Source organism: Mesitornis unicolor, unplaced genomic scaffold, assembly GCF_000695765.1.
Source record: "Mesitornis unicolor isolate BGI_N332 unplaced genomic scaffold, ASM69576v1 scaffold4950, whole genome shotgun sequence".
Classification (NCBI taxonomy): Eukaryota; Metazoa; Chordata; class Aves; order Mesitornithiformes; family Mesitornithidae; genus Mesitornis; species Mesitornis unicolor.
In genome coordinates this window covers 1-11,941 of record NW_010160122.1, presented here as the reverse complement: position 1 = coordinate 11,941, position 11,941 = coordinate 1, and the positions used below count along the sequence as shown (strand labels likewise).

The window sequence follows — 11,941 nt, the reverse complement described above, 5'->3', positions numbered from 1 at the left end:
ATGGGCGGCCCGAGAGGCGGAAAACAGATTGCAGTTCTGCGGTGGGCAGGGATGCGCGTAGTTGGGAGCTTGGCTCGTACGTGCGTTGATGAGCTGGGAAAAAGGAAAGCGGGCTGTAAAGAGATGGCATTTCTCGATGACGCACAGTTATTTTACATAGTCAGGGTTAGAAAATAAACTTGTGGAGCATCAGAGGTGCCTGTTGTGGAGGTGGATGGCGACCTGGCGCTGACAGAACCCGTTTTGGCATGTGTGAAGGCAGAATCCTCAGTGGTGCCTGTCTGTAACCTGGCAGCTTGCACAGAGTGCTGTGGTCTGTATTAACAGCCAAACAGGAGAAGAATTTAAAAAACCTTGTGTGCTAACTGCCTGTAAATGCTTTGCAGCCGTTAAAAGAAAACACTAATAATGTATAAGAAATACTGTGGTATCTGTAAAATGAAGATATGCCACACTTTTGTGCTGATTTATAATTTTAAACTCTGTGGGGAAAAATTAACCCATCTGAAGAATCTTTCAAAGTTCCTTAGTTAAAGCCAGAAGGTGTCTAACTGCTGCACAGTACACAATGTAAAACTTCTTTATCAGTGAAAAATCTATCAATATGGAAAGCAAATGTCACTTGGCATTTCAAAATACCCTTCTCATTTTGGGAATGGAGAGAGATGAGGTGATGGTGTTCTACAGTACAATGCTCCTTTCTTCAAATGGATATAGTAAATAGAAGTTAAATTACATTTTTATTGCTCAAGATTGATTAAATGGGATGTGAGAGAGTGTAGAAATTGTGAAGCTAGTGCTAATGGTAGGCCTTAAAAGAATGTAAGTCTTATAAAAGTAAAAAAAGACATTACTGTTCTGTATAATACATACATGTACTTACTGTGCTTTTATATTAGCCACGGTGTTTGGCTTAGTATCTCGCTCTGAGATGCGCTGTCTGTAGCTGTTTGGCATGGTGCATTTATGAAACTTGGCACTCTGCCTGGAAAAAAAATGCAACTCTGATATGTTGGAAGTACGTGACTTAACAATAGTGATAATCTACCCATTGCAGAGCATTGCCGAAGTATTCCGATGTTTTATTTGTATGGAGAAATTGCGCGATGCACGTCTGTGCCCTCATTGCTCCAAGCTGTGTTGTTTCAGTTGTATTCGGGTGAGTTTGCTTATTATAGTTTATTCTTGCAAATGTATGAACTTAAAAGCTATTGCTCTTGTGAACATATTGTTGGTTCTTTCTTTCCCGTTTTCCTGGAGTTCCAAGGATTCCTCTTTCCTGCTCTGTGCTCTGTAGTTTCCCTTTCAAAATCTTTTGCAACAGCCTGAGGGAAAACTAGGCAGGCTGTGCTTCAGTAGTGCTAATTATAGGGACTATTTGGAATAATTGCTTTTAAGAAACAGACATGTAATGATCTGTTCTTTAGCATCCCTTGAGAGTCAGTGATGCCTCTATGGAAGACAAAAGTTGAAAGAGGAATCAAATGCTGACTTAACATCTGTCATTATGGAGAAGAAGAAGGTTATAACATCAACTCTTGTCATCCTGGAGATGTTTTTAAATGCTTACCAAACTAGTATGATATGATCAGGTGCGAGCTAAATCTTTCTCAAGGGAGTCTGGTCTAGCAGGCTGCAGCAGCACCTGAAGTACCTCAGCTCATTTATTAAGGTCACCAGCATATACCACTTCAGTTCCAGTCCAGGTGCTGTTATATGTTAGTGTGGTGGGAGAGGGTTCAGCTGAGGTTTTCAGACCTCCAGAAATGGGAACAGACAAGCATCATTTGCTTTGAAAGCTGTGACAAGAACTATAGGTGAAGGATTTGTGGTACATATTGAGAATGTTAGATGCCATATTGTCGCTGGGTGGTGAGAGATTATTCATGAGAAGCTTTAAATGTAGTAGTGAGCTGACAAATATAAGCCCTTCAACACTTCTAAGCTGTAGTGGGCAGATGAAGTTCTTCCCTCAGCTACTTGTCTTTGGAGCTTTCTGGAAGAGAAGCATTCAAAGGATCCTTGTGGATTTGATTGCTGAACTACAGGTATCTAACTTGCGTATAAATAGCTTGAGAGGAAGAAATAAGTTACCCTGAAGACTACTAATTTATACTCCAAAAAATATACTTGCTATATCTTTTGTTTTTGTTGAAGTGTGCTCTTTAGTCTGTGATGATGGGAGTCTGCACCAGGTGTGTGCTTTCTAATGGAATGTTCGGGACCTCAAAAGTCTCTGGATAATTTTAACTGAAGTGCTTCTGACATCTAAAGAAAAGCGGTTGCTTTGTTACTAAGATACAAATAGCAGCTGCTTTTGTGACTAAGTGGTTGAACAGTTAAATTACAAATCTGTAAAAAAAGAAAGGAAAAATATAGGAAGACTGTAATAAAAAGAAGCAACTCATAATTAATTATGGAATGCGTTTGCTTGCAGTTCTTAGTCTCTTTAAAACTGTTTTTCCTTTTTTCTTCATAGCGTTGGCTCACTGAACAAAGAGCTCAGTGCCCTCATTGTAGGTAAGGTATCTTTAATATTGGGAATATATTATCAAGAATTGGGTGTACTGTCCTGTTGCGAGCCGTCTTTTTTCAGTGCAGGTTGCACTAAATTTGTGAGCTTGATTTTTGAGACCTGCCTGTTGTTGCTATAAAGATTTACCCCGGTATAATACTTATTCTAAAATACGTTCTAGTTTTGTGACAAGCTAAGATCTTTGTTTTTCCCCTATACAGTGCTCTTTCCAGTGCATGTAGTTGGTGTAATAAGAGTGACAAGATGGTATTGCCTTTAGATTCACTTCAGTGCTTCTCTTCTAGCTCCCACAGCAGATGTCTTGCTCTAACTCTAGCAATGCTTCTTGCAGAGCCCCGCTGCAGCTACGGGAGCTCGTCAACTGTCGTTGGGCGGAAGAGGTCACACAACAGCTTGATACGCTTCAACTGTGCAACCTCACAAAGCATGAAGAAAATGAAAAAGACAAGTAAATGGAGCATTCTTCACTTAAAGCGTTTTGCAGTTTGCCTTATATGAGCAGGCTTCTAGTTTTAGCTCATTACTAAAATCAGGGAACAAACTGATGACTCTGACTGACTTAAAAGCTGAATTGTGCTCACTGTCTGACTAAAACTTGGAGTTCATTTCTGTGCACTTCATACTTAGTGGAACCAGAAAAGCTCTTCAGTGTCTTTGCCTAGAAAACTGCTGCTATTTCTGGTGTGACTCAATACACTTAAAATGAGAGAGATGGGAAACATGAAGGGTGGTAATACTTCCTAAGGCTTTTAGCCCTTCTTAGTGACCATGCCTCTGAAATGAAAGTCTTCTCTCAATGGCTTGCTCGTTCAGCCGTCCCATTAAGACTGTGGGTGCTGATTTTGTATCTCAGCACATAAAAGCAGAGAAGCTGTTCTGAGGAGGTGTCTTCTGGTCCATTGCAAAAAACAGAATTGATAAACCCAGCTTGAGAGCAAAGAAAATATATAAAGTCCCACAGAAAGCACCACTGTTGTTATGTCTGTCATGTTACTGCTGTTCATTTTCCTTCCTTGTCTTCAGAGCCTCCTGTATTTTCTGATACATTCTTATCCTAGAGCAACCGTCAGTGCTTTCTCAGCAGGCTTTTCTCCTGGTTTTGTCCCATTACCAGTGCTGTTATGTGTTTTAAGATATATTCTGGAGATTTGGAGGAGAAAAGTGTGAGAAGCAGCACTGAAAAATGGACAGGGACTAATTATGTGTTCTGTACCTGCCTCCTCCCAAGTTCCTGGGTCCTAATGGAGGGGGAAGGGAGAGGTGTGTATTTTAGGTTTGGCTTGGTCAGTGCTCCATTTCTTGATCATTGCTGTTTCTGAAATCATAAGAAATTAAAGATAATTTTGTTCAAAAAGCTTATGAGCCATTGCTCTGTGGTTACTTTAGGATACTTATGATTAGGATTTTAATAATGTCAAGTATTAACTTGTAGAATTCTGATCTTGATTTGCTGATGATTTCCTTTGTCTGCTGGGTAGAAGTTGAATTTTAGTAATGTACTTTCTATCTCTGTGAAATAATTCCTGTGAGAATACTCAGAGCAACATTTATTTTACAAAAGGTTTTCATTGAATATAAGTATAGTTCTTGCAAAACTATGCAGATATTTTGTGCTTTACTGTCAGTATTGGGGAGCAAAAATGTTAAATAGAGTTTGCAGAAAATGCATGGCTGTTTTCTGTTGATGATACATGTGTCTTTTGTTTAAGGTGTGAAAATCATCACGAAAAGCTTAGTGTTTTCTGCTGGACCTGTAAAAAGTGTATCTGCCACCAGTGTGCTCTCTGGGGAGGAATGGTAAGAAGAGGCTTGCTTGCTTATGTGCACGGGGTGTGTTACAATAAAAGACTGCAAGCTGTGTTTGACAGCAGTGTGAAGAAATAGAAATGCTATGAAACTATTGTTACGGCTGTTGAGTTGCCATGCAAATGCTGTAGCTGTGTGGATGTTTATAATTTAATGTGAACATTGGTTGTGAAAGGTGATAACTGCTTATAACTAGAGAAGCAAGTTGATTTTTTTTGCCGAAATGGGGTCAGAATTGCCTTCCTTGTTACAAACTTTATGATGTCTTGGACAAACTGTAGATGGTACTGAGAATCTTAGGGTGTTTCCCAGAGAATATAGATGTCATTTATGTTCTTTAAATGTCCTGGTCTGTAATCTTGAATATCTTCAAAGCTGTATTAGTAGCACAGTTCACCACACTGTTTATTATCTTTTCAGTTGATTACTTCAAAGAGAGACTGCTGTCATTTTTTGGAATATAAGTGGCTAAGAGTGGGCTGCCCTCATTTGGGAAGGGTGTTTTAATAATTTAAAAAAGAAAACCAAACAAACTCCTTCTGTCTTTATTTGGTTTGTTAATTGCCCAGTGAAAGATGCAGTTCATTATTGGAGGACTGTTGAAACTCCAAATAACTCTTGACAGAAAGCTTCAATGGTGTGAAAGCCAAATTCATGACTTCTTGTGAAGGGAAGTGAAAGACAAGACTTCCTACATACAATCTGCTTTGGAGCTTTTCCAAAATGAGTGATACACTAGGAGGCTTTCTTCCCCTCTCTTTCAGTCATTTAATAGGAGTGGAATAAAGTTAAAATGGGATGCTGTGTGATTTCTACCTGCCCTTTTTTCTTTTCTTCTTTTTTTTGACAGCATGGAGGACATACTTTTAAGCCACTGGCAGAAATCTACGAGCAACATGTCACTAAAGTTAATGAAGAAGTGGCAAAGCTTAGGAGAAGACTCATGGAATTGATTAGTTTGGTGCAAGAAGTGGTAAGAACTTTTTAGTTATACTCTTTTCATACAATGTGGACAGATCAACATTTTCTCAATACTGGTTTTGTAGTTGCCGGACAGAAAAAGATGTGATTTCTTTTGGTGTATGCTAGCTATTTAAAAGCTAGAGTTGTGCAGTTTTTTTAAAAGATGTATTTTTGTCAACACTTATAAAAGTGCAGTGTGCTATGCTAAACAAGTATAAAAATGCTTTATTCTAATAGAGCTTACTTTGTTTAGAGGAAGAGACTGCAGGTATAGTTGAGCTTACAGGATGGGCTGTAAAGCTGCTTACCAGTTAGAGATTTGCGTACCTCCTTTGTCTTTCCCATAGGGGTAAATGTGTTAGACATCCAAATACCTACGTGTTCAGCATTTTAGCAGTTTCAGTGGGCATTCCAACAATTCAATACAGTTTCTTGTGTTCTAGGAAGGATTATTTTTGTTCTGCTGAATGCTGTTTCATTTATTGTGTAGTCTTTGTGCAAATAAGTTGTTTTTTTTAAAACATGTTTCCGTATGGCTTTTGCCAGTGCTTTTATTCAGGTAGTTGTTTGCCACATGCAGTAGTAGTTTAGCTCTGCTTCAGCTCAGACCTGTGTGTTTGTATTTGTAAAATGTTGAGAGGATTGCTTCCTTCACCTTCCAGGATGAAGGGTGGAATTTTTATAAAATTTTTTTTACCAAGAAGGTAGCTTTTCTGTGCTGCTTAAGTTACAGAAGAGAAACTGACAGTTTGTATTGACAAAATTTGATACTGAAGAATCCCCAGGTGACAAATTACGATGTAATGAGAAAACATTGCTCAACTTTACTGTTAACCTTTGATCACCCACCAGAGGGCATGCTCATGTAGTCAGTAAAAGTCAAAGGATATTTGCAACTGGCAACAGGAATAGCCTGTTAATACAGCTCATCTGAAAACACGTTCTTGTTTTCTTACTCTAAACGTGCAAGCTTCAGTAAGACCAGGATTTTTTTTTTTTCCTCCTAGAAGAATAGGGCTGGAGGGAACTCTAGGAAGGCATAGGCATTTGGGATCTGAGAGAGTGGAGTCAACATGTAAACGAGTGAAGTGTGCAAAAGTATGATGGCTTTCTTTTTGTGCATATTTTTTCCTGAACTCTGTTTTAGGAGAGGAATGTGGAGGCAGTGCGTAGTGCAAAGGATGAACGAGTCCGGGAAATCCGGAATGCAGTGGAGATGATGATTGCCCGCTTAGACGCTCAGCTGAAGAATAAGCTTATAACGCTGATGGGTAGGTATTTGCCTGATCTGTTATGAGTAAGGGCAATATATTCACCATGTGTAAATCTGTTGAGAAACTTTCTGGGAGTATAACTTCTTGCGTACTTTGTAGTGTTAAGCAAGTTAACTGCCGACAGAAAACTTCTGCCTGCAGGAAAGCCTTTAGTTAATTATGTAGTTACTGTGATACAATTCTAAGTTGCTAGGTGCAACCTGGTTATGTTCTGTTAGAAACTCCTGTATAGTAACTTGGAGAATGTTTCCATCTAATTGAAATATGTTTAGTACCTTTCACCTAAAGTGTCTTTACACCATCGTTGGTGTTAGCCAAGAAGTCCAGCTTTGTAATTTGACATCTTTGTAATACATACTTTTTTAAAACGTAATTTTGAAGTCTAGATGAGATGTCTGATGAGCAGCAGTTCAGATCCACACATACAGGCAGCCTTGTCTGCAGATGAACACGGCATCTGGAATCAGAGCCATTAGTTTGGTTCCTGACACATTTGCTAACTGGGGACTGGTCACTTTAACTCTTCTTTGTAGCAGAGGTGAGAAGACAGGTGATACACTTGCACATATTGAAGCTTACAGAAGCAATGTTACTAAAAGTTTAAGTTTTTTTCAACAAGGACAACATTCCACACTGGGCTATAACTCTGTACGTCCTTTGCTCAACTGATTTTGCCTTGGTTCTTTCATTTGCATAAGTACATCCATAGGAGCACGTACTAAAGGTGATGTCTTCTTGGGATATTGGTTTCTTTAGACACTCTTGAAATGTTATACTTTTGGCCTTAGTTTTGCAGGGTACACAACCAGTAGATAAAAGTACACAGACAATAGATCCTTGACCTTGTATCTGTATATTTGTCTCTGAAATGAAAGTAAGGCAATGAAGTAGCTGTGCTGAAAATGTATTTCTCATGCTTGAAATCTTCACGTGCAGATGGGCACACACTCCCTCTCCCTGGCGCACACCCAAAGAAAACCTGAAGTATTCAAGCTTGGAAAGCTTTCATAATGCTTGTGTTTTCCTGGTAGTTCATTTCCAATAAAAATGAAACAACATAATAAATGTATATTGGCTATATTTCAAGTTCATCTTCAAATTCATGTCAGTGCTTTAAAATGTTTGCTTTACATTAAAGTCAAGATTTGTATGTTCATATGTTGAGCTTATACTGAGTACAGTAATCAGTCATAATATTTGTTTTAATGTGTACTGATTAAACATCAGTCTTAAAGCTATGGTACAATGTCTTCACTGTTTGTGTGCACAGGTTAACATTTGTCAGAGTAAGAACTTTTTTTCTAACAACTGCCAAACACTCTTCAGGTATGCTGTGTATGATGGAGACAAAGTAAACCCCTGTGACAGAAAGCAGACAAACGTGGCTTAGGTTTTTATTCTGCGTCGTCATGTTCTGCGTGCTGGTTGAAATGCACAAAAACAGTTAAATATTGTTTGTTATTTTTTATGAAGAAACAAACATGTAAGACAAGTCATGGCTTTTAGGAGAAAAGTCTCAGCTAATATGAGAGAGGATTGTCTGGATGAGAGCAAATTCAATGAAGTCAAACCTTCTTTTTTAATTTTCTCTCTAAACAAGCACCCCGAAACAACAGACCTCCTCTTTCTGGGACACAGAATGTTTCATTACTGTCTTAACCTCAAGTGAGTTCTTCACTACAGCTCTAATTAAAAACGTAGGCTTGCTTTTAATGTGCTTACTCAATCAACCTTGGTATACTTAGAAATCCTTTACCTTTAGTGGGTTCTGGGACAGCTTCAAGGTAAAACAAAGAGGAACAAAAAGGAAGAGGCTTGGTTTCTTTAAATCCAGTGAATATTTCTTCTTTTTCTTTTTCTCTTTTTTTTTGTTTCTTTAAACATATATTCTTTTCTTTAAACAGGTCAAAAGACATCACTTACTCAAGAAACTGAACTTCTGGAATCCCTGCTTCAAGAAGTGGAACACCAGGTGATTATGAAAAGAGCTGAAATGTTGTGTTACATAGGTCCCTCCTCAGTCAGCCTGTCTTCATATTTTATTTTATTGTTAAACTATTAATTTATGGATATTTCCTGAGGGTATCTTCTCATTTAAGTGGCCTTGGGTTGCACAGTTTCTTCTTAAAAAGATATATGTGTTCCAGAAATAACGAAGGATGTTCTGTTGCTTGAAAAACTTGTATAGGCATTAATAGCAATATAAAACTGTAGAGTTATGCATTTGTTTAAGGTGACGTAGCATTTAGATGGTACAGGTAGGTTCTGTTACTTCTGCTGCTGCCGACTGCATATGAATAGTGGTGGCTGTAAATGTAGAATAAACAAAAATGTTCTGTTTCCCTTTGTGCTTCTGAGGAAAAGTGAACTGCTTCTAGTTCTCTTATTCCTGTCCATGTGTCTTTCCAAGAAGATGGCATGGTATCACATCTTTTGTCTTGCTTCTCGCTATACAAGTTCAGCTTTTGTAAATGAAATAGTCCAGTTCTGCAGAGCTTGATGGAACTCACCCTGAACAATTTCTGCTTGCTCTGAGGAAATGGAAGGATTTTCTTCCTTCAAACATTACTGCATCCAGTAATTATCTTTCAGCAGAGTTTGACATTATAGGTTGGGGATTGCGGCTAATCTGCTTTGTGAGTGATGCCTCTTGTCCTGTATTCCTCTTTCATTCCCTGCACTGCTTTTGATTCAGTAAGAATGCTAAGCTGGCTTTATCACCTGATCAGCGATTGTCATGTTCTCCTCGCACTTAATTATTCCATACCTATGATGGAATGCTGTAGTTGAAGAATCGATGACATCAGGAAGATGAGTGCTCCTGCATACCATGCATCAGCATTTTTGTGACTGTTTAAGAGCTCTCTATTTATAGCTCAATCAGAAATTACTCATGTTGCAGACCAAATGATGACTTTCTGAATCCTTCTGAATAGCAGTGCGTATACAACTCGTGTGCAGAAAAAAAATTAAAATAATAATAATAAGTAGCAACTAGTGAAACACGACCTTTCCATTCAAAATAGGAGCAAAAGCTTACTAAGTAAAAAAAATTGTGAGAAGATGCAGGCATCTGGCAACTGCATAGGTCTCTGCTGCTTATTTGAAGTCATTATATATGAGAGACTTTCATACTCATATTCTTTTTGTGGAATAAATAGAAATATTTGAAGCCAGTGGAAATACAACTTTTAAAAATGTATTTGCTAGTCTCACTTAAGCCTGGCAGAAGACTTTAAATTAAGTCTAATATATGCTTTTTCCAATGTTTAAAGTATAAATAAAAAGCAGAGTAGATTTGTCTGCTTTAGTAAAGATGTTTGGAAAATACAGTATTAGCTGTTCAAGGAACATATCAGATTAGATTTTTAGTTTTTTTCAGATTTTGAAAATACCTTTGTTGTTACACTGATTTTGTAAGATATCTGTAATGAGTAGATTGAAGTTGTTTTTTGTCCTGTTTAAGACAATGTAGGCTTTGTTTTGTTCAAATTCAGATGAACAAAAAAAAATACAATGCTTGGCAATACAGCCATAAAGAAATAATTAAATGTAAGAGAACTGTCTAATGTCACAGGAGCTTGTATTGTTGTGATGTGAGGTATCTGAGCAAATTATCCCAATGTCTAATTAAGCATCCAGTCCAGATTGATTTACTTTGTTATTGTTGTCTAAACACAGTAATAGATGTGACTTGGTATTGATCAGACATGTTATATATAAGTTAGTTTAACTAAAGTGAAATACACAGTAGTCGCTGTAACTTCCATTGTAGAATTTCAGTCTTAAATATTCAGGACTTCCGGATGGGTTGCACAGGCTTTGGAGTGAGACAGAATTGGAATACCCGTTCTGATTTCCTAACGCATTTTAGAACGCATCACCATGGGCTATGGTAGGCAAATTCTTAGTCTTAAGAGCTGACAGTTTCAGGGGAAATAAACACCAAACAAATGAGGAAAAAAAAAAACCCCAACAAACCAACAACTACCAAAACACAAACAATAAAAACCTGCAAGCTTCATTTTACGTTGTGTTGTGGGTAATCCTTCTGAAGCTGTGACAAACATGCAGTTTATTTGAAAACAGAAGTGGTCAAAACCTATGGTTTCTACTAATGACATAAGGATTTTTTTCTTCTTGTTTTTTTCCCCCCACGTAGTTACGATCGTGTAGTAAGAGCGAGTTGATATCCAAAAGTTCAGAGATCCTGATGATGTTCCAGCAGGTTCATCGGAAGCCTATGGCTTCATTTGTCACCACTCCTGTCCCTCCAGACTTCACAAGGTAAGGATTGTATTTCCTTTCTGTGTGAACTTGAAAACCATCTGATAAGGGTTTGTTTTGCTTGTTAAAAATGTTTAAGGTAACTTAGAGGAGAGTATCTTTCTCATTTTACTGCACCACTGTATGGAGGAGGCTATTTCAGTGAGTCTTGGAGGCAGATATGTTCTTAGGTGCATCAGCCTCCTGTAAAACTAGGACAGGAGAGTGCTATTGTACTTTATCACATGGGTTTGAAAGAGTGGCTGATGGAGAGCACCCTACTACCCACCCCTAGCAAAGGGGAGTTGGACTTCTCAGCTATATGAGCAATGGCAATGGTAATCTGTGGGGTAACATGATTCTGTCCATTTCTGTGTTAAACTTGATCTCTCTGACTGAACTTGGGTCCAGGCTTATACACTGAAAATGATAAGCTGCTTAACTCACTCCTCTTAGTAACCTGTGCTGCAAGTAGGCTTTTCTGTTCCAGCAGGGCTTATTTTATGTCTGTAGTCCCTACTGGGGAGCCAGAACAGTGGGTTCCAGCTGACAGGATTTTTTTCTCTTTTACACTTAGTTAACTGATTTGTCCTTTTTCTCTTATTATTGGGTCATTCAGTATATAATTGCAGGGCTCTCATGAGATGGCTCTGCAGGTCACCTTAATTCAGAATATATAACCAAAATCCCTTCATATCACAATTCTTCATAAAGAGAGTGCTGCTAGTGCTGAGCTCTGAGGAAGTCTGTTGAGAGGTTAGGCTAGCTGGCCAAAAAGTGTCTCCAAAAAGTTGGAAGTAGAAGAAGTCTTAGAAGAATTTCTCAAATAATATTGTGTTGTCTAGCAAGAATCAGTTTAAATGCAATCTCAAAACTAATGTCCTGACATGTTTCCTGAAAAGCATAATTAAATTGCTCTCTGAGGAGAGTTTAAATCTGAATATTTATTTTCTGATGCCAGTAAGGTATCTCTGCTCTGAAACAAACCATTTAAACTTTGTGCCATGCGATAGTTTCATCCTTTCTAGAACTACCAGGGAGTCTTAAGTTAAAAATTTACCACATTAAGAGATTATTAGGCATCCCATGTAAAAGA

General features: G+C 38.1%; 1 protein-coding gene across 1 annotated transcript; it reads left to right on the top strand.

Annotated features, from left to right (window-relative positions):
* Positions 1-10,866, top strand: LOC104544107 (E3 ubiquitin-protein ligase TRIM37-like; the record flags this gene model as incomplete). The annotated part of the gene is made up of 8 exons (XM_010188873.1): positions 1-165; positions 2,480-2,520; positions 2,868-2,984; positions 4,246-4,333; positions 5,193-5,315; positions 6,453-6,576; positions 8,484-8,551; positions 10,742-10,866. Coding segments are annotated over exons 1-8 (851 nt in total), but the record flags the coding sequence as incomplete, so codon positions are not given.
* Between the last annotated feature and the right edge of the window lie 1,075 nt (positions 10,867-11,941).